Source organism: Carettochelys insculpta, chromosome 22 (assembly GCF_033958435.1).
Source record: "Carettochelys insculpta isolate YL-2023 chromosome 22, ASM3395843v1, whole genome shotgun sequence".
Lineage (NCBI taxonomy): Eukaryota > Metazoa > Chordata > Testudines > Carettochelyidae > Carettochelys > Carettochelys insculpta.
Window position 1 is genome coordinate 7,113,910 of NC_134158.1, and position 27,461 is coordinate 7,141,370.

General features: G+C 52.3%; 1 protein-coding gene across 10 annotated transcripts in view; it reads right to left on the reverse strand.

The window, feature by feature from the left end:
- Positions 1-27,461, reverse strand: part of LOC142024940 (C-type lectin domain family 2 member D3-like) — a 43,029-nt gene that overhangs the window by 3,984 nt on the left and 11,584 nt on the right. For 2 of the 10 annotated variants that reach the window (XM_075017309.1, XM_075017308.1), the window contains 4 exons: positions 20,745-20,813; positions 5,418-5,726; positions 3,196-3,324; positions 595-755 (listed from right to left, as the gene is read on the reverse strand). In XM_075017309.1, coding sequence (XP_074873410.1) covers positions 595-755; positions 3,196-3,324; positions 5,418-5,592 — 465 coding nt within the window. In that variant the 5' untranslated portion in view covers positions 5,593-5,726; positions 20,745-20,813. The other 8 variants (XR_012648534.1, XM_075017307.1, XM_075017311.1 and 5 more) reach the window with 7 other exon arrangements.

Consider the following 27,461-nt stretch of genomic DNA (forward strand, 5'->3'; position numbering starts at 1 on the left):
GAAACCGGTGTTGTAACCACTGGCTCAGGTTTGCACCAAGTCTCCTGCCGGCCGGGCCCAGGGAGGTGTCACGAGAGCTGGTGATCCACTGGTTCCGTTTACGCCGCTCACACGGCGGTGTCGTTTTTGCACATGGAGTTGCAGGAGTGGCTCTCCCAGCCCTCCCCGGCAGCCCATGGGGTGGCGACGCTGCCAAGATGGCAGCCCCGATTCACCAAGGCGGGATGCAGGCTGCATCCTCTCAGCGTCTCGGTGTCAGAGGAGCCCAGGCAGATGGGCAGCCCTCCGCAGGGTGGGAACAGAGCTGGCAGTGCCCACAGAGCTGGGGTTCTGCCTGGGAGAGGGGCAGCTGGACGTATGGGTATAAAACCCTGCTTAATTAAATGGTCCAACGCTATGGTTCACCGATTAAACAGGGGCAGACAGGGAGCTGCTCCAGCCTCCACTGCTGAACCATTCATATCCCTATTTAGATTGGCATAGGGCTGGGACGCAGCCTGGCCTCCATCACGCCAGCTTCAATCCCCTGGGAATCGGAGCCCTGGCACTGTTCCAGCACCAGCCGCCTGGCCTGACACCACTCCAGGGACTCACGTGCTCTGGCTGGGTGTCGACTGCAGCCAGGGAGGCCCCCAGGGCAGAGCAGTTGCTCCGGCTGTAAGTCCAGTTCCCTTCGATCTCGGAGAAATAGTAGCACTTCCCTTCGAATGCGAGCCAGGCACTGGAGCAGGCCACAGGTGGCTTACATACTCCCACTGGAAATGAGAGAGAGGGTGAGACAGTCCCTGTTCCCTGCCCCCCCAGGAGAACAGCCCTTTAAGTACAGAGCTCTGGGTTGCCAGGACCCCTTATCAGAGCCCAGGACTCTGGGTCTGAGGCAGGCCCTGCCCCCAACCACTCCCCAACACACAGCAGGGACAAGCATTGACCCTCTGCCCGGACTCCCAGGCGGGACTCCTGGGTTCTCATCCCCCCACCCTGCAGACCCCATGTGGCCCCTTGGCCGAGGGGGACAGTCAACCGGCCATCCCGGGGCTGATGGCTGGGTAGCACTCAGTGTTCACCAGCAAGTTTCACGGAAGAGGACACCGGAGGGAGCGCACCTGCAGGGCCACAAGAGGGTACTTTGTTTTATTGCCGTTTCCTAACTTTGAGGCCACGGAAGGCCCAGCAATACTTTTGGGCAGAACACCCATGAACATTTTCTTCAACAAAAAACTGTCATCAGACCCAAAAAAACCCAAAACAGCAACCTATCCAGCAACACCACCACGAAGGGATTTAATCAGATCTCACCGCATTGAAGTAGTAACAGGGGATCTGGTTTTAGTAACAGAAAATATAGACCATCGGTGTATTCACCCAAACGCTCGTGGCACACCTGGGAGTCCTTCGTGGCACACCGGTGTTCCGCAGAACACTGTTTAAGAAATGCTAGTGGATACTGTGCCTATTGAAAACACACAGATGCTCTACGGCAGGGGTCGGCAACCCCTGGCACAGGTGCCGAGAGTGGCACGTGAGCAGATTTTCATCGGTAAGAGAGGCGGAAGCTCAGTCCTGGTCCTCCCCCCCAATGCAGCTGGGAGCCTGCGGATTAACAAAAGACCAGCTAATGCCACCAACCACCACCTAAGTGGTACAGTTCTGCCTCAGCTTTTTTATGAATGAAGCTGTAGGGCTACTGGTGACTTTAGAAAGCATCACCAGCACTGACTATATGTAGAGGTCAAAAGGTCAAATTTCAGCACTCCACCCCGGAAAGGTTGCTGACCCCGGCTCTACATTGACCGCAACAGGAGCCGGAATGAGGCCCCAGCGCACATCCCAAGAACACCATTAGTGTTATTTAATTCCCTCGCTGCCCAACAAGGGACTAGCAAGCACAGCGCATCTCTGAGGTCGCTAGTAACCAAGCAGTGCAGAGTTCAGATCACTCCGCTCTCCAAATCACCTTAACTCTGCCCCCAGGCAGTGACACTGGCCTGCTGCAGTCACATACGGCATAGTGCACTCAACCCCACGCTGCAAAGTGCACAATTCCAGTTTGCGTGTGAGCCCGAGTGAGAGAAGCACGCACAGTGCTGGTTTCTGGGGTGTTGAGGGGCTGGGGGGAGAGAAGAGATTGTATCCCAGGTAAGGGAAGTTTGGATATTTAGACTCCCTGAAACTGGGTCTAGCAATACCAGGAGAGTCAGCTGCCTCAGGAATACCAGGGGCCGAAGCTTGAGAGGGGCTGGGTAGCTGTTATGCCAAACCGTTTGTGCCAGAATGGAATGGGATCCTCAAGAAGAGTGGGGGGTCTGATTGCCCCACTGTTGCACTGTGTCCTATGGAAACGACACTGAATGCTATTCATGCATGAGCCTGAAGGGCTCCATCAGGAACCACATCTTATCAAGCTAGAGGGAGGTGGCAGCCTGCTTCCTGGATGGAGAATACACCTCGACTTTCTAAGTATGTCTGTCGGGCAGAGTTAAGGTGGCTTGGATGGCGAGAATGCTAAAGGCAGCCTCAGCACTGCACTGCCTGTGTATTTAATGATGAGGGAATTAGTAGAACAGCTGTTCTTTGCCAGGCCCCAGTTGGGGGAACCAGGGGAACATGGCAATGGCTGACACGAAGGCTGGTGGGTGGTGAATCTAGAAAAAGCTTCACATTCACAGTGCTGAGGCTGCCTTTCACATTCTCGCCATCCAGGTCACCTTAACTCTGCCCCACAGACACACTTAGAACATCCAGGTGTATTCTCCATCCAGGAAACACGCTGCCACCCCCTCTCTCTAGCTTGAGATGATGTGAACCTCCATCCAGAACCGCATTTAGCAGCACACCAGGTCTCCCAGCTAGAGCCCTTAACAGCAGAGGGGGAAAACCTCCCATCTCACTTCCAACTTGACCAGCAAATTTAACTCCCAGCTGTGCTGCAGTACATTGGCTAATCAAGCCTTTCTCAAAGACACTTGCACCAGCAAGTCCCGTCCTGAGCAACGCTGGGCAGACAAGCTAGTTTGTTGGTAGGGGAAAAGACACTCAGCCCACTGATCCTGGAGCGTGTTTGTGCGGTATGGTGGGAGCGATGGAGTCGGCACGACGTCTCCTGGGAATCCTTCCTGAGCCCGCGGCTGGGCTCGGAGGGGCACACGTGCAAGCGAAGGGAAAGCACAGAGGAGGGCAGGCGGGCCCGGAACTCACCTGCCAAAGCAACGACAGTGATCAACAGACCTGCAGCGACACAGGAGACACAGACCAGAGCGATACAGACCCAGGAGCCCCTGGAGGGAGGGAGACAACCTGCAAGAGAAGCTGTGGACACCCGCTGGGCTGCTCCACACAAGCGGTTTGGGAGAAAGTGACTATCAGCATCGGAGCTGCAAAGAACCAGGGATCAACTGGCGTCACGGGCAGGGCAATGCCCGTGTGGGTTCAGGGATATTAGTTTAAACCACACAGGGTCCTAACAGAGACCTCTTTGAATCCCACCGAGTTCCCGGGCTCTCCACTTTTGGTAGAGGGCTAGTTAACCCCTCCTTCCAGGTCCAGCTGCACCTGGACCCTCTGCCGTGGGGCAGGCAGCTCTGAGCCCAGAGCAACTGAACACACAAAGCCCACCCCTCGGGGGGAGGAGTAGCTACTACCCGTCCCTGTGACATTTCAGGCTGATTCCTGCTGAGAAAGCGCCACAGCCCTGCGGGCCCCGACACACTGAAAAGTGAAGAAATTGGAGACACCCAGTGAACAAAAGAAATCCCCACTGTGAGCCAGTGAGGGGCTGGGAAACCAGCTCTGTCTCCACCCACCTTCCCTGAAGGCCCAGAACCACGGTCTCAGAAGGCCCAGGGAACACTGCTGCAGACACAGACCTCATAAGAACGGCAACACCGGGTCGAGACCAAAGGTCCATCTAGCCCAGTGTCCTGTCTGCCAGCAGAGGCCAATGTCAGGTGCCCCAAAGGGAATGAATGGAACAGGGAGCCATCAAGTGATCCATCCCTGGTCACCTATTTCCAGCTTCTGGCAAACAGAGGCTAGGGACACCATCTCTGCTCATCCTGGCTAAGAGCCATCAATGGAGCAATCCTCCATGCAATTATTTGGCTCTTTTTTGAACCCTAGTCGAGTCTTAGCCTTCACAACATCCTCTGGCGAGGAGTTCCACAGGTTAACTGTGCACAGTGTGAAGAAATCTTGTTTGTTTAAAATCCGCTGCCTATCAATTTCATTTGGTGACCCCTAGTTCTCATCCTGTGCAAATAAGTCTTTATTCACTTTCTCTACACCAGTCGTGATTTGACAGATCTCTATCCTATCCCCCCTCTGTTTGTCTCTTTTCCAGGCTCAAAAGTCCCAGTCTTATTAACCCCTTCTCACATGGCTCATGTTCCAGCATCAGTTCTGGGGCCTTTTTCTGAACGTCTTCTGCCTCAAAAGTCAGGAATTTCACATTGTCCCCATGCACCTGGCTCTTTGCCACACGCAAGCGGGGCCCCCGACGCAGCTAGACTGTAAAGTCTTCAGGGCTGGGACCGTCATTGTGCGTCAGCACAGCACCCTACCCAGCACGTCCCTGTGCTGGTGCATAAATACACAGGAGTCTGCAAAGATTCCTATGGTCTCCCATTTGGGAGCCCGGCCCTTACGTTAAACAGAGGGAAGGAGGGATGGAATGAACACAGGACATGGCCAAGTGTTTCACATGCAGCTGTGGTAGCATGCAGGAACAGGGCTAGCGTCTCTTTAAAGAGCTGGGGAATCCTCCAGCGGTGCACTGTGTGTTTTAAATTTGAGCAGCGTGCATGTAAATGGGCCTGGCATGTCCACGTGTACAGGCTGAGCCTCTCTAATCCGGAACTCTCAGCTGGCTACCTCCATAATCCGGCATGATTTCAGTTAGCCAGACAACCACTTATCAGCGTATGTGGTTAAGTTTCCCATGGCCCCATAAAGTTTGTTTCCAGACACCAGCTCTGGCTCTGTGTTCTGTGCTGTTCTTTAGCTGCAGTTTACCCCTGAGTGGCTTCTCACAGCCCAGTGAGCAGTGGAAATGTTGGCAGTGTGCTAAACAATACTGACCTCCCACGGTCCAGCTCCGGTCAGGTCCCGAGGGTGCCCGACGAGAGGGGTCAGCCTGTAGTTCATACACATGGATATTTTGCAACCCTTGGTGCCTGGGGCTTCCTGCATCACATTTCATTGCCTTTTGCTCTTTAAAACGAGGTACATTTACCCACCCAGACCTGGTCATCCACATAGAAAAGGGCAGTTACAGGTGCAGGCCCACAGGAGTCTCTTGGCTGAGCTGAGCCTTGCTACCCGGGCAAATGCAAGACGACAACCCCGCAGCAGAAGGAGCAATTGTGAAGGCCAACACGTCTCCCCGGCCCCAGCCGATTCCCTGACCACACAGCTGTGGTTACCTGTGTCTCCTCCTCGCCTTGTAGCTCCACTGCCAGGTAAGCCATTCATTGACCTAGGCTCCTGGTGATGAATCTCTTCAGACTCCATCTGCCCTTCTGGCTCAGGGCGCCCATTACACAGAGGCAGCATCTCTTTTTCTTGACTCTGCTCAGCAGAATCGGCTAGTTTCTCCATCTCTCCGCTGACACACGCAGGTGGCTCTGAGCACCTCGGATCCACTCCTCTCTGGCTGTAGCGAGAGTCGCTTCCCCGGGACAGCAAGCTGGGTTTCACCCAGATTCCTCTCACTCGGCAGCTTCAGTGCAGAGCTGAAAGTCAAAGGGGAACATTCAGGGCCGTCCGCGACTTTGTAAGGTCAGTTAGTCTGGATCAGCAAAAATGAGACGTCCTGTGGCACCTTATAGGCTAATATATATAGATTAATCTGTGGCTCTATAAGGTGCCACAGGTCTTGTTTTCCTATTATATCAGCCTGGTCTTCCCCACACTCCGGCATCCACTGACTTTGCCTCTCAGCCTGTTGCTCCTAATAAGCCTTGGTAGGACAACAAGGGGGTTTCTAATTTGACATAGTTGAACAAGAACATTTCAAACCCCATATCCACCTCCCAACGTGGGGTGCATGGACCCTGGGAATCAGCAGGGCGTCCATGAAAAAAAGAAGAGATCCACAAAAAGGACCACTGAAAATAAGTTTTAACTAGATCGCAAAGTTACAATCAATGGTTATTTTTAAATTAAACATCTTCCAATGGTATTATTAATTGCCATCCCAACAGCTCTGGTGTGACGGACACTCACGACGGTTAGACGCCTGCGCACGTTACCTAGACATTCAGCAGGGACCTGCAGCTGTGTGATGGAGTTGGGGGAGTGCATGTGTGAGTCAGGCTGGATGTCTGAGGCAAGCAGCAGCTCCCAGTGGCTAAGGATGACCCTGGGGCTACAACTGGCAGGTAACACCTCTGCCTGAACAAAGAGCAGGGAGGAGCTGAGCTGGGTTTTGAATCGGGGGCGGCAGTTAGAGGCTAGGAGGAGGGACAGCTGCAAGGCAGCCAGCCGGAGGAGGGGGAAGCTACACCCCAGAGGGGCACCCTCGGGGTCTTCCCCCCAGGACAGGTTGGAAGGACTGTCTCTGGCTGCTATGCTGTTGCTTCTGTGAGAAACTGGACATCTGTTGCCTAATAAACCTGCGGTTGTACCTGCTGAGTGAGAGTCTCTCCTGCCAGCGGACGGGGTGCAGTGCAGGGGGCCCCTGAACCCCATCACAAGCTGAAATCAGGCTCACTGAAGAGAAAGACCAAACAGCAGAGTGCAGCCCCCACAAGTGGAATGTCTTAGGGTGCATCTACACTTGCACTCCTCTTTTGAAAGAGGTATGCAAATGAGGTGAATTGAAAATGCAAATTAGGTATAAATCTGCATACCCAGTGCCTCATTTGCATATTCTAATTTCAAAAGAGGTTCTTTAGAAAGAAGAAAGCCAGTCTAGATGCTGCACTTTCGAAAGTAAACCCATCTTTGAAAGAATCCTTCTTCCCATGTAATAAAGGGATTCTTTCAAAGATGGGGTTTGCTTTCAAAAGAGCAGCATCTACATTGGCTCTCTGTTTTGAAAGAAGCTCTTTCAAAATTAGAATATGCAAATGAGGTGCCAAGTATGCAAATTTATGCCTCATTTGCATACCTCTTTCAAAAGAGGAATGCAAGTGTAGACACCCCCTTAGTGTTAATTATTTACCTTTCCTTTTTTACTGAATGAAGTGTATGTCGTGACTAGAACGGATTTTGATGCGGGTCTGCCAACGGCTTGGGAGGTTGATTGGGGTCCGCACTAGTGCAAAGGTTGTGAACCACGGGTTTAGCACAAGGGACCTTAAGTGTAACCAGGGCCATCCCAAGAGAGGAGCGGGGCCTGGGACCTCACCCCCTGCTTCACCCCTTGCTCTACTAGCCAGAGGATTATGGGGGCTGGGCATGGCAGCAGGGGGGATCCCCCCAGCACCACACAGCCTACTCTGCCCCACAACACTGCCCTCTTCTGGCCTGCTGCGTGTGGCTTCTCAGTGGCAGTAGAAGTACAAAGCTCTGGCTCCGGGGCTCCCCCATTTCCCGCTGCCATGGAGAAGGAAAACGCAGTGGGCTGGGAGGGTGGCAGGGTGAGGTGGGGCAGAGCAGGCTGAGGGACCACCCAGGCTCCCACCACTTACGTACTGAGTTGTGGGGGGTGACCCCAGAACCCCTGGAATCCTCCAGCCCCTCCCATCCATAGGATAGTCAGGGGCATTGCCATGGGGCCTAGAGTGGGTGCCCAGATTCATCCTATAGAATCATAGAATCTGAGGGCTGGAAGGGACCTCAGGAGGTCATCTAGTCCAGCCCCCTGCTTTAAGCAGGATCAACCCCCACTAAGTCATCCCAGCCAGGACCTTGTCAAGTCGGGACTTAAAAACCTCCAGGGATGGAGATTCCACCACCTCTCTAGGGAACACATTCAGTGCTTCACCACCCTCCAGGTGAAGTAGTTTTTCCTAATATCCAACCTACACCTCTCCCTCTTCAACTTCTGACCATTGCTTCTTGTTCTGCCATCCGACCCCACTGAGAACAATTTCTCACCATCCTCTTTCGAGCTCCCCTTCAGGAAGTTGAAGGCTGCTATTAAATCACCCCTCAGTCTTCTCTTCTGTAAACTAAACAAGCTCAAATCCCTCAGCCTCTCCTCATAGGTCTTGTGCTCCAGCCCCTTAATCATTTGTTGCCCTTCACTGAACCTGCTCCAGCACATCCACATTGTTTTTATACTGGGGGGCCCAAAACTGGACACAATATTCCAGATGTGGCCTCACCAGTGCCGGATAGAGGGGAACAACCACTTCTCCAGATCTGCTTGAAACGCTCCTCCTTATGCACCATAATATGCTGCTAGCCTTCTTGGCTACAAGGGCACACTGTTTACTCATATCCAGCCTTTCATCCACCATAACCCCGAGGTCTCTTTCCACCGTACTGCTACTGAGCCAGTCGGTCCCCAGCCTATAACAATGCTTGGGATTCTTCCACCCCTATAGACTTGATGGCTCTGAACATAACCTGACACAGCCAAGGAGGGAACAACCCACCTAGAGCTTCTGAAAGGGCATGCAAGGATATCATGTTCTGCAACAGCTAGCAACCAACGAGCCAGAAGTCAGCGTCAGCCTGAGAACGATGCTCGTATATGCAACTCACCCAGATATACGCTAACAACAAGTCCTGGGGCACCTTAGAGACTAACCGATATTTTGGAGCAGAAGTTTTCGTGGACAATGAGGGTCTTTTGCCCATGAAAGCGGATGCTCCAAAATATCAGTTCGTCTCTCAAGTGCCCCAGGACTTCTTGTTTTTGAAGATACAGACTAACTGCGCTTCCCCTCTGATACTTCTGATTCAGACATACACTTTTTGCCACCTTGGTACACTGAGCTGAACCTCATCCTCCCTTGGCGTTTTTTATCTAGCAATCATATAGACTCCTTCCCACAAGCCCATATTTGCCACAGAGATTGCGACTAGATCCAAGGGCGTAAAAACCTCCCTCCAGTTCTCTTCTCTGAGGGAAGATAAGCAAGTTTTACTGGAACAGCGCCAAACCAGCTTTGGCAAGGCCTCAGCTTTTGTCAGCTCGTTATCTACTGCTGGTTGATAGCAAAGCTTTCTGATCCTCTTCAAGTTAATGCTTCACAGCCCTACGGAAGTTGCGGGACAGTAAATGGTGACATTCCAAATTCAAGCTTTATAATTGTTTTAACCATCTGTGCGTGTCACACGTTCAAAGATGCAAAGTAATCGCCGATAAATTTTGAGGCAGGCTTTCCCTGACTGGGCCAGGCTGGCGGGAGAGATGTCCCACCAGGGTGTCTGTCCGCTGTGAAATGAAAACTGACAGGTTCCTATCAAAATCTAAGACTTCCAAGCCTGTTTATTAGCTAATAGGTCAGATTTTAATAGTTGCTCCTGTTCAAGATTCGTTCCCCGGATGCTGAGTTGTGGCAGCTTCAGCCCCTGCCATTTAATCTCCTGTTCTCCACTCGAGCTGGTTAGCAAGTTGCAGACACGCCTGTGTTTCTGGGAGCTAAGCCCTACTCTAGAATGAGAGCAGCAGGGTAGGCAGCCGGGCCATTTCTAGGGGAACTGCAGGGGTTATGGACACCTCCTACAGGTAGGAACAGAGAGAAAGCCGTGCTAGTCTATATACTACGTAGTCTCCTGCTGCAAGCTGAGGGGCTGGTGGCAGGAGGGACTTTCACATTTCAAGCCAATCAAATACCTGGCACAACCCCTGCGCAACTCTAACTCTGTTTAGCATCCAAGGCCCCCACCCAAGCAGCATCCAACCCCCACAGCCAACGCCAGCTGAGCACTGCTGAACACACCCATCGGATCCCCACCCATGCAACCCCCCCGACTTCTGCTTCGTTCTCCCCACTTTAAGTTGAAATCCCTTCCTCCCCGCCTCCAAAGCGGCGCAGCCCCCTCCCTGACTTCAGGGCAGGACCCCCCCCCCCCCCCCAAACACCCCAACCTGGTGCCACACCTCCCCACCACCACCACCTTGCTCCCTCGTTGTACAAGCTGAGTCTCCCTGCCCCAGCAGGACCCCCAACCTGAGCAGCCGGAGCGACAGCACGCAGCCCCCTCCTTCACCAGGGTCCCGCTGCACAGGATCCAAGCCCCTAGACCCAGGAGTGGAGAACCCCAACCGCTCTGTGCGTCTCTTCAGCTGATGCTTGCAGGGGGCTCTTCCCCCAAGCACGAGCTGCACAGCTAAGAATCCGTCCGCCGTGCGTCTGTGCCTGGCAGCTCGCTCAGCAGGCAGCAAGCTTTTCATTCAGTCACCCGATGCAGGTGGTACTTCCCACTCCAGCCAGTCCCAGCGAGCGGGGAGGGAGGGGGCCCCTTAGGGAAAACACCACAGAAGGGCAGCAAATCTGAACCAGACAAGCAGCCCCAGAAGGATTCGCCAGGGCAGAACATGGAGCAATGGTCTCAAGTTACACAGTGGGAGCTGCAGGTTGGGCATTAGCAAAAACTCTCGGTGATGCGCTGGAATGTATTGCCTAGAGAGGTGGTGGAATCTCCATCCCTGGAGGCTTTTACCAAAGCCCTGGCGGGGATGATTTAGTGGGGGTTGATCCTGCTTTGGGCAGGGGGCTGGACTCGATGACCTCCTGAGGTCCCTTCCAGCCCTAGGACTCTGAGAGACACCAGCTGGCCAGCATTAAGACTGAGCCAGGTTCCAGCTTGGAAGGGTGCCCAGAGAAACCAGGATACTTTCATCATCTTTTGAAGAGCTTGTGACTAAGATAAGAGCTGCCTTCTCCGCGGTGGGTGAGCATCAGCCACAAAGCTCGTATTCTGCATCCCCCTGAGCAGTCCTCATCCTCCAGGGCAGCAGTCCCCAAACTTTTCACCATCACTCCCTCCTTTTGGTTTTTGAGAAACCCTCACCCCCCCGCCCCGACCTCTTCTTTACCAGCACCCAACCCCCTCCCCGAACAACTAATTCAATTCCTAATTTACAATGAACACAAAAACTTAATATAAAAGTGGCATCTGAAATTAAAAATAAGCACAAATAGTGTTTCTTGGCCCCTTGCGGCTGTCTGGTGTAGCCCCAGCTGCCTGAGCCCCGTGCCAGCTGCCAGAGCTGCCTGCACCAGCCGTCCGCCTGCCTGAGCCCTGCGCTGCCGGAGCCACCCGTCCAAGCTGACCGAGCCCCACACCGCTGGGGCCAGCCACCTGCCCGCCAGCCTCAGCCGCCCAAGCCCTGCAACGCCAGGGCCAACCACCCAAGCCCCATGAGCCCTGCAAGCCCCCTCCCCTCCTCCAAAGCCAGGCACGCCCAGCCCCCAATCTAACCCCATCCTTCTCCTCCCTTCCCCAACCCACGCTCGCTCCCCCGTGCGAGAGGCACCTTGCCCCACGTGGGTCTTCGCTGACTGCCTGCTTTTAAGGAGCTGGTCAGAGCCAGAAGCGGCCCCGATCCCGCTGCACCACCCCGGCCCGCAGCGATCCAGGCTCAGCGCCTCCTCCTGGGGGGGGGGGGGAAGGAGGCGGAGCTCGACCCCCCCAAACCCCCGCCGCCCCATATAAAGCACCGCGATGGGCGCCGCTTACTCGCCTCCAACGCAGCAGGGAGAAACGCAAAGCAACCCCCCTCCAGCCAGCTGTGTAAGACGGCAGCCGGCCGGCACCACCCACCCACCCCCCGCCGATTGGCCGTTTCGCAATCCCGCCCCATATGCTAATTTTCAAGCCCCGCCCCCCGCTCCCTATTGGTTCTGCTCCCAGATAACAAATGCAAGGGGGATTTTAGCAGTATGGCGGTGCGAAGGAGTCCCAACTGCTGGAGCCAACCGAGAAAGTCAGCAAAAGCTGTTCGCAATGCAGCGCCTCCGGTCTCCCCCAAACCTTTCCTCCATAAAGCCTGACCCAGGGCTGAGCAAAAGTGGGGGGCAGGTGACATTTCAGAAAGGGGGCCCAGCACAACCCGCTGGTGGGTCTCTGGGGCAGACTCTTCTTCACACCGGCGGAAAAGTTTTTATTTCATACGAACATGCCCCAAATTCCCATCCGTTTGGAGGACATTGGACAGGTTGGGGGTGGGGGGTGGCTAATGGCAGGGGTGACACAAAGATTGCTCAGCTCTGGCCTAGCAGAACTGCACATGCAAACAGAAAACAGCCACACCACACCCCGCCGCCCAGGAAGAAACAATTATAAATAATTCACAATGACATTGTGGGGGATTCAGGGAAGACCATTAGTCACCTCCAGTTTTGGACACTTCTGCCTTATGGAGGGAGAACACATCAGTCAGCCTGGCCAGTCCCTCTCCACCCACAGGACATTCTTCTGTTTGTTAACTAGAGTTACCATATAAAAAAAGAGGACACCCCTGAGAGGTAGTGTATCTGGATCAGGAGCTACCAACTCACGGGCTACGTCTACGCTAGCACACTACGTCGAAGTAGCCTATTTCAGCGTAAGAACATCGAAATAGGCTACTTCAACGTGTATCATCTACACGTCCTCCAGGGCTGGGGCCATCGACATTCAACGTCGAAGTAGCGACGGAGAATGTCGAAAGGAGCCGCCTCTGAAGGAAATGCAGAGCATCCACACACACAAGTGCTCCCTGTCAAAATAAGGGGCCAGCAAAGCCCCAAGCTGCTCCCTTAAAGGGCCCCTCCCAGACACACTCAGCCTGCACAGCACGAGATCCACAGAGCCGACAACCAGTTGCAGACCCTCTGCACACAACATGGACCCCCAGCTGCAGCAGCAGCAGCAGCAGCAGCCAGAAGCCCTAAGCAGCCAGAAGCTAAGGCCTGCTGCATGCGGTGACCATAGAGCCCCGCAGGGGCTGGACAGAGTGTCTCTCAACCCCTCTGCTGATGACTGCCATGGAGGACCCTGTTATTTCGACGTAGCAGGATGCGGATCATCTACACACGCCCTATTTCAACACTGAAAGTCGAAGAAGGGCGCTATTCTCATCTTCAGATAGGAATAGTGATTTCGACATCTCGCCGCCTGGCGTCGATTTCAGCATCGAAATAGCTCATGGTGCATGTAGATGCGACACATACTATTTCGACGTTGTGCCAGCTACTTCGAAGTAGCCGGCTAATGTAGACGCACCCACAGTGTAGGAATGTGTTAGAATATATGTAGTACATTAATACAACAGGGGGTGGTAGATACGGACACAGATACATGCCCTTCTCAGGGTGTCCTCTCTTCTCAAAGTTCAAATATGGGAACCTAGAGTGAGCATCATTTCTGGAACTAAAGGACTTCCCAGATTTTCCCCCTCTGCTCTGGGGAAAAATACACCATTCTGGGCATCTGGGAACAGAGGTTAGGCTAGATCAGTGGTTCCCAACCTTTTTGAGACAGTGACCCATTCTGACAATTCAAAACAAAAAGCAGTCAAGTAGCACTTTAAAGACTAGCAAAATAATTTATTAGGTGAGCTTTCCTGGGACAGACTCACCTAATAAGCTCACCTTATAAATTATTTTGCTCGTCTTTAAAGTGCTACTTGACTGCTTTTTGTTTTGATAGTATATAGACTAGCACGGCTTCCTCTCTGTTACTATTCTGACAATTCAGTAAGACTGGGTGCTTCTACACTAGGGCTACGTCTACACGTGCACCCAACTTCGAAATAGCTTATTTCGATGTTGCGACATCGAAATAGGCTATTTCGATGAATAACGTCTACACGTCCTCCAGGGCTGGCAACGTCGATGTTCAACTTCGACGTTGCTCAGCCCAACATCGAAATAGGCACAGCGAGGGAACGTCTACACGCCAAAGTAGCACACATCGAAATAAGGGAGCCAGGCACAGCTGCAGACAGGGTCACGGGGCGGACTCAACAGCAAGTCGCTCCCTTAAAGGGCCCCTCCCAGACACACTTTCATTAAACAGTGCAAGATACACAGAGCCAACAACTAGTTGCAGACCCTGTATATGCAGCACGGACCCCCAGCTGCAGCAGCAGCAGCCAGAAGCCCTGGGCTAAGGGCTGCTGCCCACGGTGACCACAGAGCCCCGCAAGGGCTGGAGAGAGAGTATCTCTCAACCCCCCAGCTGGTGGCTGCCATGGAGGACCCCGCTATTTCGATGTTGCGGGACGCGGATCGTCTACACGTCCCTACTTCGATGTTGAACGTCGAAGTAGGGCGCTATTCCCATCCCCTCATGGGGTTAGCGACTTCGACGTCTCGCCGCCTAACGTCGATTTCAACTTCGAAATAGCACCCAACATGTGTAGACGTGACGGGCGCTATTTCGAAGTTACTGCCGCTACTTCGAAGTAGCGTGCACGTGTAGACGCAGCTTAGGTGCTACATCAAAGTAGCCAGCAGAGAGTCTACACACATTTTTCCCTTACTTTGAAGTTAACTTTGAAATTAAGTAGGGAGCCCAACTTCAAAGTCCTTACTCCATTCCCAGGAACGGAATAGTGCCCTGTTTCAAAGTTTAACTTCGAAGTTTGAACATCATGGGGTTCTTGTCCTGCTTTGTTCCAAAGCTCCTCCTTTGTGACTAAGTCTTTGAGTTCAGTTCTAGAGGTTCAGAAGCAGACTTGCAGGGGATCTGTGTCATTCTATTTCAGCAAAAGCAACAAGGAATCTTGTGCTATCTTAAAGATAAACACATTTATTTGGGCATAAGTTTTCATGGGCCGGAGCCCACTTCGTCAGATGCATGAAGAGGAAACTGTGGTTTGGCAGAGATCTATATAGAGATGCAAAGACGGGAGTGGTACCAGTGCTAAAGAGGCCAATTCAATCAGGGTGGATGTGGCCCACTCCCTACATTTGGTAAGGTGGTGAGAATACCAACAGGGGGAAAATTATTTTCTGTAGTGAGCAACAGAGGGGTCACCATGTTTGTCTGTATTCTAGCAAAACAAACAAGCAGTCATGGCACTTGTAAAGGCTAACAAAAGCAGACACCCTTCTTCAGAACCTGACTGCTTGATTTTTTCCGTACTGAATAAGCCATTCCCAGCCGCTGTTCAGACCCAGTCTGACCTTGTCAAGTTTGCCTCTGAATTCCAGCTCTGCGGTTTCACACTGCTGCCTGTTTCGGAAAGTTTTCGCTCATGTACGGCAACTTTCAAACCTGCCGCTGAGTGTCCAGGGAGAGTGAAGTGCTCTCCTACTTGGTTTTCAGTGTTGCTATACTTGATGTCTGATTTGTGTCCATTTATTCTTTTGTGCAGAGACAGTCTGGGCTGGCCACTGTGCATGACAGAGGGGCACTGGTGGCACATGAGGGCATAGATCACAGATGGGCAGGGGACTGAAACGATGGTCTGGCTGATGTAGTTATGGCCGATGATGGTGTCACCAGGTTCGGTATGAGGACAGAGGGGGCAACAGAGTTTGTTGCAGGAATGAGTTCCTGGGTAGTGTTTCTGTTGGGGGGGGTGTAGTAGGTGGTATTTCTTTCAAATTGGGGGCGGCGGGGCTGTCTGTAAGTGAGGAGTGGGCTGCCTCACATGGCCTGTGAGAGTGAAGGATCATCACCTAGGATGGGGTGTAGATTCAAAGAGCTGTTAAGCTGTGTAGTTGCCGATGGATCTGTACAGATCAGTCCCAAGTTATCAAGGCAAAGTCCCTGAGAGGGATCCCAGGGTATCCTGGGATCTCATCCTTCATGGCTTGCAGCTTTCCCCAGAAGCATCCGAGCAGGGATTTTATACATCTGCTGCAGCCTCTGACCTGGGAGAACACAAGAGAGCCTTCTGTTTCCCAAACACTGCGCAATCAGCACCAGGTAATGTATTCAAATACCGTTTCCCACAGACAGCAGCCCTATTTCTGTGAAGTAACTGAGAGGTAGCGAAGTTACTGCTGTTTTGCTTCTATGACGTTTCATCATCAATGTCAACATTCCCCTTTGGTCTTGACTCAGAGCTATAGTAACAGGTAAGGATTGCTTAGCCACATCACAAGTAAATACACCCACACTGATGAAAACGATTCTTGCTGATGTGACATTATCAGATTGAAATATGAGAGGTCTTACTAACCATGCAGGTTCACAATTTCCAAGTTCTACTCTGAGCTAATGTGATATGTCTGCACAGCTTCCTAACACGTGCCACAGTTTAATCAGATGTCTAATATTTCAGTCAGATAACCTCACACCAGCAACACTTCTTCTCAGCGTGGGTGTGTATACTAGGACAGGTGTGCACAAACTAGGGCGGCAGGCCCCTTGGCAGGTGTGAAATGTTGTAAGGGGAACACATACGAGCGGCTGCTGCGTCTCAGGCTCATCCATCTCATTAAAATTGTTGAAATATGTTACTGTTTTTATGTTTGCGTATTCACATTCATACACCAATTAATAAAGTTTTGACATTCTACAGACTTATTTTCTTACATGTGCCAAAAGGTTCCCCACCCCCATATGAACATAAGCTTCTGCTTAAGACCAACCAACCCTGCACCAGCTGAGAATCAGGCTTATTCCAAAATAACACTGTAGACAATAGCCTTAATTCAGGTTTCTAATCCGGAAGCCTGTTTTGGATTAGTGCTTCCGGGTGCTCTAATTCGAAATTGGCTCTATTTGTATGGACATGCTATTTCGGCATAAATTTTGCTTATATTTGGGGCTTCCCTGTAGTGTGGACGCATTATTCCAGAATAGTTTATTTTGGAATAACAACTCTGGAATAATAACAGAGAGGTCGCCGTGTTGGGCTGTGTTCTAACAAAGCAAACCAGCAGTCAGGTAGCACTTTAAAGACTAACAAAATGATTTATTAGGTGATGAGCTTTCGTGGGACAGACCCACCTCTTCAGCTCTACAGCTGTTCTGGAAAAACTCTGGAGTTCATGCATTCCCTAAGAGGTCCCGCCACCCCAAAAAAGCCTTCCCATTTACCCTGAATGGGTAAAAATCCCCCATTGCCTCACCGTGACCCCAAACATTCTTCCCATCCATCCTCTCACAGCCACCTGTGGTCCCCACAGGACTTCTTCTCTGCCCAGGAACACACAAAGGACTGCAGATGGACATCGCAACCCAGTGCCCTCTCCCAAGTTATGTCCAGACTACAGGGACTTGTCAGCAGAAATTTGTGTCAGAAGATCTCCTGCGACAAAACCTCTGACGACAGATCACATCCTGACCGCCATGCAGATGGAAAGAGCCTTCTGATCAGCCAACAGCCAACCGGAAGCAGAGCAGACAGGATTGTACGGTGTCCCACAGGCCTTTTCTGTTGACTGCGGGCCCCCCGGAACGTCCAGACCGGCATTTAGTTGACAATGGAGTCCTTCCTTGTGGCAAGCAGGGTAATGCTGTTTACAGAATGCCCGTGGGAATCTGGACACTCTGCCGGTTTGTTCACAAAATGGCCATTTTGTCGACAAAACCCTTTCAGCTACACATAGCCACAGAGACCCTCCGGGGACATCCATGCGATTTCCGACGTGATCAGGGCAGGCAGGAGGTAGGGAGAATCGGGGGGGGAAAGGGGAGGAGCGGGGGATGAATGAGAGAAGTTTTGCTCAGGATGCTGCAAAGCTGGTAAGAATGTCATGTTAACAGAACCATACAGGGGAAGGGGAAGAGAAAAACACAAGGGGAGATTTGCCAAGAGCCTCCTTCTGAGTTAGTAACAAACATGCAGCAGCAGCAGCTGTGAGGGATGGTGATTTAGCCCAGACTCCTCCCTCCACCTGAAGCAAAGCCCTGCAGAATACACGGTGACAAACACTCCCTGCACCCAGGCACCTGTTCAGGCACCCCTGACTCAGCTGCCCAGCTGGGCGGGACGCAAAGTGTTTCTAGAACTGTTGAGGCCTGAGGCACTTCTGCTGCTCTCAGGGAAGAAGCAGACCTGGCCAGGTGAGGCAGGGGATGCCCCGAGGGATGGGCACACCAGAGCTGGGTGGGGTTGAACAGACCTGGAACAAGACTGGCACAGGGAGGCATGAGAGCAAACTGAGGGGGAGGGGAATTAAGGGGTCCCAGGCCAGTGTTCCCTGTGTACTCCCCCCGCCCTCAGCAAATCCCCACCCTAGCTCTCTGTTCTCTCCCTTGGTGCACAGGGGCACGGCTTTTCTCTTCAGCCCTTTGCCCCAGCTCAGACACCCAGCACCCTCCAAGTCCACCACGTGTCCCCATGCTCACAGGATCTTGCGCAGACTAGAAACCAGACCCATCCCGCTGGGGCCTCATCTGCAAATATGCCACGCACCCCAGAAGTACAGCACCACTTACTCACTCTACGCTATGCCAATGCCCCTCAATCCCGACCCGCGGCCCCCACACCCTCCTATGCCATTCTTGAAACCTTCCCCCTGCTTTGCTGATGTATATGGGTACCACATAAAAAAGAGCACACCCCTGAGAGGCAGTGTATCTGTATCTGCAGCTACCTACTCACGTAGTGTTAATGTGCTATAGCATGTACACATATATACAGTAAACTCTTTCATATCTGGCATTCTATCGCCCGGAACTCTCAAATAATCAGCATTCAATCACCCAGAACTCTCAAATAATCAGCATTCTGTCGCCCGGAACTCTCACACAACCGGCATTCTATCATCCGGAACTCTCACACAACCGGCAGTCTATCGCCCGGAACTCTCAAATAACCAGCATTCTATCATCCGGAACTCTCAAATAACCAGCATTTTAACCATCAGTAAATTTTAGTTATGTTTTCCGTAAATAGAGTGTAATGAAAGTAAATACAAATAAATACAGCAAATATAGTAAAAGTTGACAGTGTACGACTACAATTGCTGGTAAATAAAGTACTCTGCACACATTTTTGTTTCTTTCTTAATCTCTTATCTAGTTTTTCTTTATTATTAGGCACTGCTAGGTCCACCTCTCTATTATCCAGAATATTTGAATATCTGTCAACCTCCCAGTCCTGGGGCTGCTAGATATCATAGAGTTTACTGTAGTACATTAATATGCAACGTGAGTTGGTTGACACAGGTTGAACCTCTCTAGTTCAGCCCCCTTCAGGTCATCCAGCTAACTAAAATCGTGCTGGATTATGGAGTGTGCTGGACGAGAGAGTTACGGATTGCAGAGGATCAACCTGTACTAATACAGATACACTCCCTCTAAAGAACGTCCTCTTTTTCGCAAGGTAAAATATGGTAACCCTGCTCATGCTTCTTAACACTAATGTATAACATCCCCAGTGACTCTAGTCCTGCTATCTGGGCCCTCCCTGGACATCACCACAGAGTTCTGTCGATGCATGTCAGGCTGGGTGTGTGCCACACCAGTACTTCTTGGGGAGCTGCCTGATTGGAAATGCAGTGCTATGTTTGGTTCTCCTTACTCATCCCTGGATGACAAGGGGAAAGGCCCGCAGGTGCTGCAGCTGCTCTGGCTATGTCTACACTGCCAGGTGTTTCAGAAGTAATAACTTATCTCGGTGTTCTAACTGATGTCCAGTCCCAAAGGATCAGACACGTCACCTCCCAGGTCACTAAACAGTTCAGATTTTATCACAAATGCGCACGGATACCCAGTTCTTAGGAACCAGGCTAAAATTTACTACAGAATGAAAACAGAGAGCACCAGTTAAAAGACTCAAACATACAGAGCCATCCTGTCCACAGGACTGCTCAGAGTGGCTACCCTAGGCCCTGCACTTTGGGGGAGGCGAGGGTCACGGTAGCTGCCTCAACCATCCTATAGGCAGGGCCCAGTTTATTACCTGGGGACTCTAGCACAGGACAACATCAGGCGTCAGGCAGCGTGTGCTGGGACTGTGTTTCTCAACCAGGGGTACGTGTCCCCTTGGGGGTACACCGAGCTCTTCCAGGGGGTACATCAATGAATCTAGAGCCTCGCCTACAGGCTACATAAAAAAACCCCACTAGTAAAGTCAGCACAATCTAACGTTCATTCAGACAGTGACTTGTTTCTACTGCTTCCTATGCCGCTTGCTGAAATGTACATACAGTATTTCTATCCCAAGTTATTTAGTTGACACTAAGGTGGTGGAAAGTCAGCAAGTTTTCAGTAGTGGCCTGCTGGGATATTTGTGCACCTTTGTGTAAGCCAGTAGATTTTAAGTGAGGTGCAGCTTGGTGGGATGCAAAACAAGCCTGACTCCTGCAAAGGGAACAGTAATCTGGGCAGGTTGACTGGCAGTTGTTTCAAGCCCTCTGATGACCTCAGGGCCATGTTTCCCAACAGGTGGGATGTGTACCCTTAGGGGTATGCAAGAGAAGTCTGGGGGTATTTATAATTTTCTTTGTGGAAAAAGGGGGGCTTTATAAAAAAGGTTGAGAAGAACTGTGCTGGGAGATGGGTGGTGGGGCAGAGTGGAGCAGGCCTCCAGGTCTCTCCAGCTCCCTCGGCTGTGGTGACTGTGGACAAGAGGGTGTTCTCAACCCCTGGTACAACCCTGCACCAGGCCCTGGGGTAATCCCTGGGGAGGGGGCTTCAGGGAAGGGGCACCATGAGGCTGAAGCAGGGGATGGGGCAGAGCATGGGGGGGAGGGAAGAGCGGTGGAAGCACACTAGGTTGGGGGGTTGCCACGGGACCCAAACCTCCCGAGGGCCAGCTCTGCATACAGTCCTGAGTGCAGTTCTGAAATCAGATTCCTAGCAGAGCTGATGAGCTTTGTAGCTGCAAATCAATTCAAAAAGACCTTCATCCCAGGTCACAGTCCAAAATTCAACGCATTCAGGAAGGACCATTTTAGGACTGGGATCTCAATCCTTATGGGTTAGGCTTTCCCGGCGGAAAACGTTAAGCAGACCTGATATAAAAGGATCGGGTCCCACCAGGCTTTTATGCAGATTTCCAGCAGCCTCTTGAGTGTTCAGTCCTGAAATAACAACAGGTTTTTTGATGGGACCTCTTTCCCCAACACCGTGGTGCTTCACATAAGATAATTTATCCATTACACTTTATTACAAACTTTAAAGAGACCCACAGACAATGAACACTGACATGATGAGCTAATTTTGCCCCGAGGCAAGAATATAAAATTGTCCCCCCTCATATTTATGTATTTATCGTAGGTATTTTGTAGAAAAAGGGAAAATCCATGAATAATAAATAATCATAATCCAATGTTTTTTATAATAGTGATGAGACTTGCATAAACAACCATCAATTATCAGAGAGGTGGCCGAGTGAGTCTGTATCTTCAAAAACAACGAGAAGTCTTGTGGCACCTTATAGACTAACGGGTCTTTGCCCAGGAAAACTTATGCTCCAAAATATCTGGTAGTCTATAAGGTGCCACAGGACTTCTTGTTGCTTATGAATGCTCAGTTAATACATATAGGATGGGTCTACATGTGCCCGGGTACTTCGAAGTGCCTGGGGCTACACACACCGCCACTTGTTTGATGCTTTGAAGTTTCCACGTGGGAGAATTAGCCCAATGAAGTGCTGCGTATTCGCTGCAGCACTTCATTAGTAATCTCGTGTCGCCCAGATTAACGTGCCCCCTCCAAAGTCGGGGGCAAGTGTAGACAAGCCCATATACCTTAATACATATAATAGGTATTTGTTTATAATTTTACTCTGCAAACCTTTAATGAGGCAAACTCATCAATAATTGCATTGAAATTAATATTAGCCGCTACCTTGTGTCCTATTGATAAGATGGCCATATTTGATAATCTTTCCTGACCGCAAAGGTGGCTCTTAATTCATTTTAGTTGACTAAAATTTCATTCGCAAGAAGCCACAGTCACTGGCCAGCAGAGAAACTAAATGCCAAACCCGTGTGAATGACTAACACCCTCTCTTTACTGATAATTAATATCTTGCAAATTCAAAACCCGTGTTCAAAGAAGGCCACATTGACTTGATCATGCAATAAACCCATAAAGGAGTTACATTTCACCCATGTCGATTCTTCAACTTAAATACAATAGGCTTTTATGGCTCACACTCCTGGCTAAATTAGTTATCTTGAAAATTGGAAACATACGTTTAAGGGATCACCACATTTATGTTTACCATGGACCTCATAAAGGAAACCGCTTTTCAGAAATCGGACAAAATCTTTGTTGCAAAGCATGTTATTTTACAAAACCAGTTTGAAAAAGAGGTGCCCCTAAGGAAACAGCACCCCTAAAAAGAGCAGTCCAGTAGCACTTTAAAGACTAAAAATACTTTATTAGGTGATGAGCTTTCGTGGGACAGACCCACTTCTTCAGATCATAGCCATACCAGAACAGACTCAAGATTTAAGGCACAGAGAACCAAAAATAGTAATCAAGGTTGGCAAATCAGAAAAATATTATCAAGGTGAGCAAATCAGAGAGCAGAGGAGCAGAAGGGAGGGGAAAGTCAAGAATTAGATTGAACCAAGTGTGCATAAGAGCCCCTATAATGACCTAGAAAATTCCCATCCCGGTTCAAACCACGTGTTAATGTGTCAAATTTGAATATAAAAGAGAGTTCAGCAGCCTCTCTTTCCAAAGTGTCGTGAAAATTCCTCTTCAATAAGGCGCAAACTTTCAGGTCAGGGTTAGGGTTAGGATAGGTTTATGAATATTTGGTAGAGATCTTGCAGTACAAATCAAGGATGGCCTGATCGGTACCACACTCTACCAGAAACCCACTGATCGCTATACTCACCTACACGCTTCTAGCTTCCATCCTGCACACATAACTAGATCCATTGTTTACAGGCAAGCCCTGAGATACAATTGCATTTGCTCTGATCCTACTGACAGAAACCGAAAACTGCAAGATCTCTACCAAATAGTCATAAACCTGAATAACCGACCAGGAGAAATAAAAAAACAAATTGACAGGGCCAGACAAGTACCCAGAGACCAGCTACTCCAAGATAGGCCCAAAAAAGCCAAGAACAGACCACCACTGGTCATCACCTACAGCCCCCAACTCAAATCACTGCAACGCATTATTAAAGACCTACAACCGATCCTTAATCAGGATGCCACACTCCAGGAGGCCCTGGGTGACAGGCCTGTTCTTTCCTACAGACAACCTCTGTGATGGAGTGGGGGGAGTGCATGTGTGAGTCAGACTGGATGTCTGAGGCAAGCAGCAGCTCCCAGTGGCTAAGGATGACCCTGGGGCTACAACTGGCAGGTAACACCTCTGCCTGAACAAAGAGCAGGGAGGAGCTGAGAGGGGTTTTGAATCGGGGGCGGCAGTTAGAGGCTAGGAAAAGGGAGAGCTGGAAGGCAGCCAGCCTGAGGAGGGGGAAAGCTACACCCCAGAGGGGCACCCCTCGGGGTCTTCTCCCCAGGACGGGTTGGAAGGACTGTCTCTGGCTGCTATGCTGTTGCTTCTGTGAGAAACTGGACATCTGTTGCCTAATAAACCTGCTGTTGTACCTGCTGAGTGAGAGTCTCTCCTGCCAGCGGATGGGGTGCAGTGCAGGGGGACCCCTGAACCCCATCACACTGGTGTCAGAAGTGGGATGCACTGCACCCACGAATGAGCTCCCAGCAGTGGCTGACTGAGCACAAGAGAAGGAAGGAGTCTCACAAGAGCCAGAGGGGGAACAGAGCCATTCCTGCAGCTGCTGCTGGTGAGTGGATACCCCGGGAGATAGCGGGGAGATGGATTATACCCGACTCCTGAAGGCAGAGCTAGCGGGGCTGTGCAGAGAGAGGGGCCTGACCGTGGGGAAGGCGACCAAGGCCCAGCTGATTGCCCAGCTGGAAGAGAATGACCGATCTGGGGGGGCAGAGCCTGTCCCGGCAGAAAGTGGCTGGTCAGCCTCGGGAAGCGTTTCGGATTCTCCGACAGGAGCAGGGGCTCGACGCCGTCAGACAGACACGGTGCCTGCCAGGTCGCGCTCAGCTAGCAGTGGTCCATCGCGGGCAGAGTCCCCCGCCACAGAGCTGCGACGGCTGGAACTCGAGGTGAAATTAAAGGAACTGGAGCACCAGGAACGGGAAAGAGAGCGTGAGCACGAGCGCCAGGAACGAGAAAGAGAGCATGAGCACGAGCGCCAGCTACAAGAGACACAGCGGGAGGAGAACGAACGAGAACGGAAGGAGAGAGAGCGAGAGCGTGAGGAGAGAGAGCAAGAGCAGGAGCATGAGCGAACCATGGCAGAGGCGAGACGCCAAGAGGCCCCAGCTGCGGTAAGCGGGGAGAGGGCCAGACGGCTCGGGGTGGCCAGTCACTTGGAGACGCGTGTGCTGGCCCAGTGCCAGGACCCAGGGGACATGGACGAGTTCCTTACCGCCTTTAAGCGAGCCTGTGAGTTGCATGAGGTTCCCCCAGATGAGTGGCTCCGGCACCTCACCCCCTTGCTGGGCCAGAAGGCCGCAGCGGTGCTCAGCCAGCTGGTGGGGCTGCAGCCTGGGGACTATGAACGGTTCAAACAGGCCCTGCTGCATAAGTTCGGGCTGACTCCGGAGATGTACAAGAAGAAGTTCCAGGAGGCGCAGAAGAGGCCAGAGGAAACCCATGTAGATACAACCGCCCGCCTGAAGCAATACTACCAGAAGTGGGCGTTCGGAATGGGAGTCCAGTCCGTAGAGGACCTGATCGAGCTGGCAGTCGTGGAGCGATTCTACGAGATGTGCGCACCTGACCTGAGGGTGTGGCTCGTGGACCGGAAGCCGGGGGACTCACATGATGCAGGGAAACTGGCAGATGACTTCACAAACAGCCGAGCCAGGTTTGAAAGTGAGCCCCACAAAGAGAGGGAGTCTCGGAGAGAGAGGGAGTCCCGGAGGGAGAGGGAGTCCTGGAGAAACCGAGAATCTCAGAGAGACCAGTCCCTAACTGTACGACAGAGGGGACCACCTCTTGGGCAGGCCCAGGAAAGAGGGGCCAGCCACCCACCCCCCAGAGAGCCAAACAGAGCCCGGACAGAGCAGCCGGCCCGAGGGACACAACAAGACCCAGGCTGTTATCGCTGTGGGCGAAAGCGGCATAGAGCAGCCCAGTGCCCCAGGCTCCCAGGCAGGTTGAGCAGGCCGGGGGGTCATGGAGTCAACTGGGTGGGGTCCCAGAAGCCAGAGGGGCTGGCGGCCAAGGTGGGTGGTGCCGACAATGGGCACTCGGATTGGGCCGAGTCCGCCCCACAGACCAGCTCCTCAGGGGGACCAAATGTTCAGAGGCCAGTTTACAGAGTGGGGGCGGCAATGCCTCTGTGGAGCAAGTGTCTCAAACACCTCGAGGTAGACGGGAAAAAGGTCACGGGGTTCTGGGACACAGGCGCTGACGTGACGCTGGCCCGACCCGGGGTGGTGGCACCGGGCTGCATGATACCCGATTCCCACCTGACGATAACAGGAATTGATGGGACCCCTTTCAAGGTGCCCATGGCGAGGGTGCACCTGAAATGGGGGAAGAAGGAAGGCCCCAAGGAAGTGGGCGTGCACAGCCATTTGCCGGCGGATGTACTGATGGGGGCTGACCTGGAGAACTGGCAAGGTGAACGCCCTCGTGCCCTGGTCCTGACCCGTAGCCAAAGAAAACGAGGGGTGCGCTCCCCAGATTCAGGGGTACAGGCCCAGCCAAAGTCACAGGAACCACAGGGGCCAACCCTGAGAGAAAGGGGGCCCCCAAAAACCAGATCTCACAGGCCAGGGGTGCTGGAGCCAGGCAGGGATGGGGGAGTAGCATCCGCCCCTGCCCGAGCGGAAGAATTCCAGACAGAGCAGCAGAGAGAACCCTCCTTGCAGAAGCTGAGGGAACTGGCCAGTCTCAGCCCAGCTCCACAGCTGGGGGAGGGCTGCAGGGAGAGATTCCTGTGGGAAAAGGGATTCCTGTACCGGGAATGGGCTCCCAGACGCAAAGCGGAGCCATGGAAGGTCCAGAGGCAACTGGTGGTTCCCCAAAAGTACCGGTGCAGGCTGCTGTACCTAGCCCATGATGTCCCGCTCGCAGGACACCAGGGGATCCACCGCACCAGGAGAAGGTTGTTACAGAACTTTTTCTGGCCAGGGATCTTTGCAGCTGTCCGTCTGTATTGCCTGTCCTGTGATCCCTGCCAGAGGGTGGGGAAGAGCCGGGACAAGGGGAAAGCTGCCTTGAGGCCACTGCCCATCATAGAGGAGCCTTTCCAGAAAGTGGCTATAGACATAGTGGGCCCCTTCAGCAAGGCAACGCGTTCGGGGAAGAAATATATTTTGGTAGTGGTAGATTTTGCCACGCGATACCCAGAAGCAGTGGCCTTGACCTCTATCGACGCTGACACCGTGGCAGATGCACTGCTGTCCATTTTCAGCAGAGTGGGGTTCCCCAAGGAGGTCCTCACAGATCAGGGGTCCAACTTCATGTCGGCCCTACTGCAAAGCTTGTGGGACAAGTGTGGGGTCCAGCACACCTGGGCCACAGCCCACCACCCGCAGACCAATGGGCTGGTGGAGAGGTTCAATGGGACTCTGAAGCAGATGCTGAGAACCTTCATGAATCAATACCCCCATGACTGGGACAAGTACTTACCCCACCTGCTGTTTGCATACAGGGAGGTGCCCCAGGAATCCACGGGGTTCTCCCCGTTTGAGCTGCTGTACGGAAGGAGGGTACGGGGACCCTTGGACTTGCTCAGAGAAGAGTGGGAGGGGACGGCCTCTCCTGAAGGGGAGTCAGTGGTACAGTATGTACTGACCTTCCGGGAAAAACTCACCGAGCTCATGGGCCTGGCCAGGGAGAACCTCTCCATGGCCCAAAGGAAGCAAAAGGTCTGGTATGACCGTAACGCCAGGGCCCGAGCCTATGCCACCGGGGATCAAGTGATGGTCCTTGTACCTGTGCGGTGGAACAAGCTGCAAGCGGCCTGGGATGGGCCCTTCAAGGTTGTCAAACAGCTAAATGACGTGAATTATGTGGTGGAACTGTCGAACCGGGCCCACAGCCACCGGGTCTATCATGTGAACATGATGAAACCTTACTGGGACAGACAGAACTTGGTGCTGGCCGTGTGCAGACACTGGGAGGGGCAGGGGGATGATCCCTTGGTGGATTTACTCACAAGGACTGGAGCCGGCTCCTTGCTGGAGTCTATTCCCCTCTCAGACCAGCTGACCCCTGCCCAGCAGACGGAGATCAAGGAGGTGCTGCATTCGCATCAACAGCTGTTCTCGGACAGACCCGGACGCACTGACCTGGCTGTCCACCGAATAGAGACAGGCACCCACGCCCCTATCAAGTGTGTGCCATTCAGAGCCACAGGGAGGACGGCTCAGGACATAGAGCGGGAGGTTGAAGACATGCTGGCTCTGGGGGTGATCCAACCCTCCTCCAGCCCCTGGGCCTCTCCCGTGGTGTTAGTCCCTAAAAAAGATGGGTCTGTTCAGTTTTGTGTGGACTATCGCAAGCTTAACGCCATCACTGTATCGGACGCCTACCCCATGCCCAGGCCTGATGACCTTTTAGACAAGCTGGGGGGAGCCCGCTACCTCACCACCATAGACCTCACCAAGGGGTACTGGCAAGTGCCATTAGACCAAGATGCCCGGCTGAAGTCGGCTTTCATCGCTCCTGTGGGGCTCTACGAGTTCCTGGTCCTGCCCTT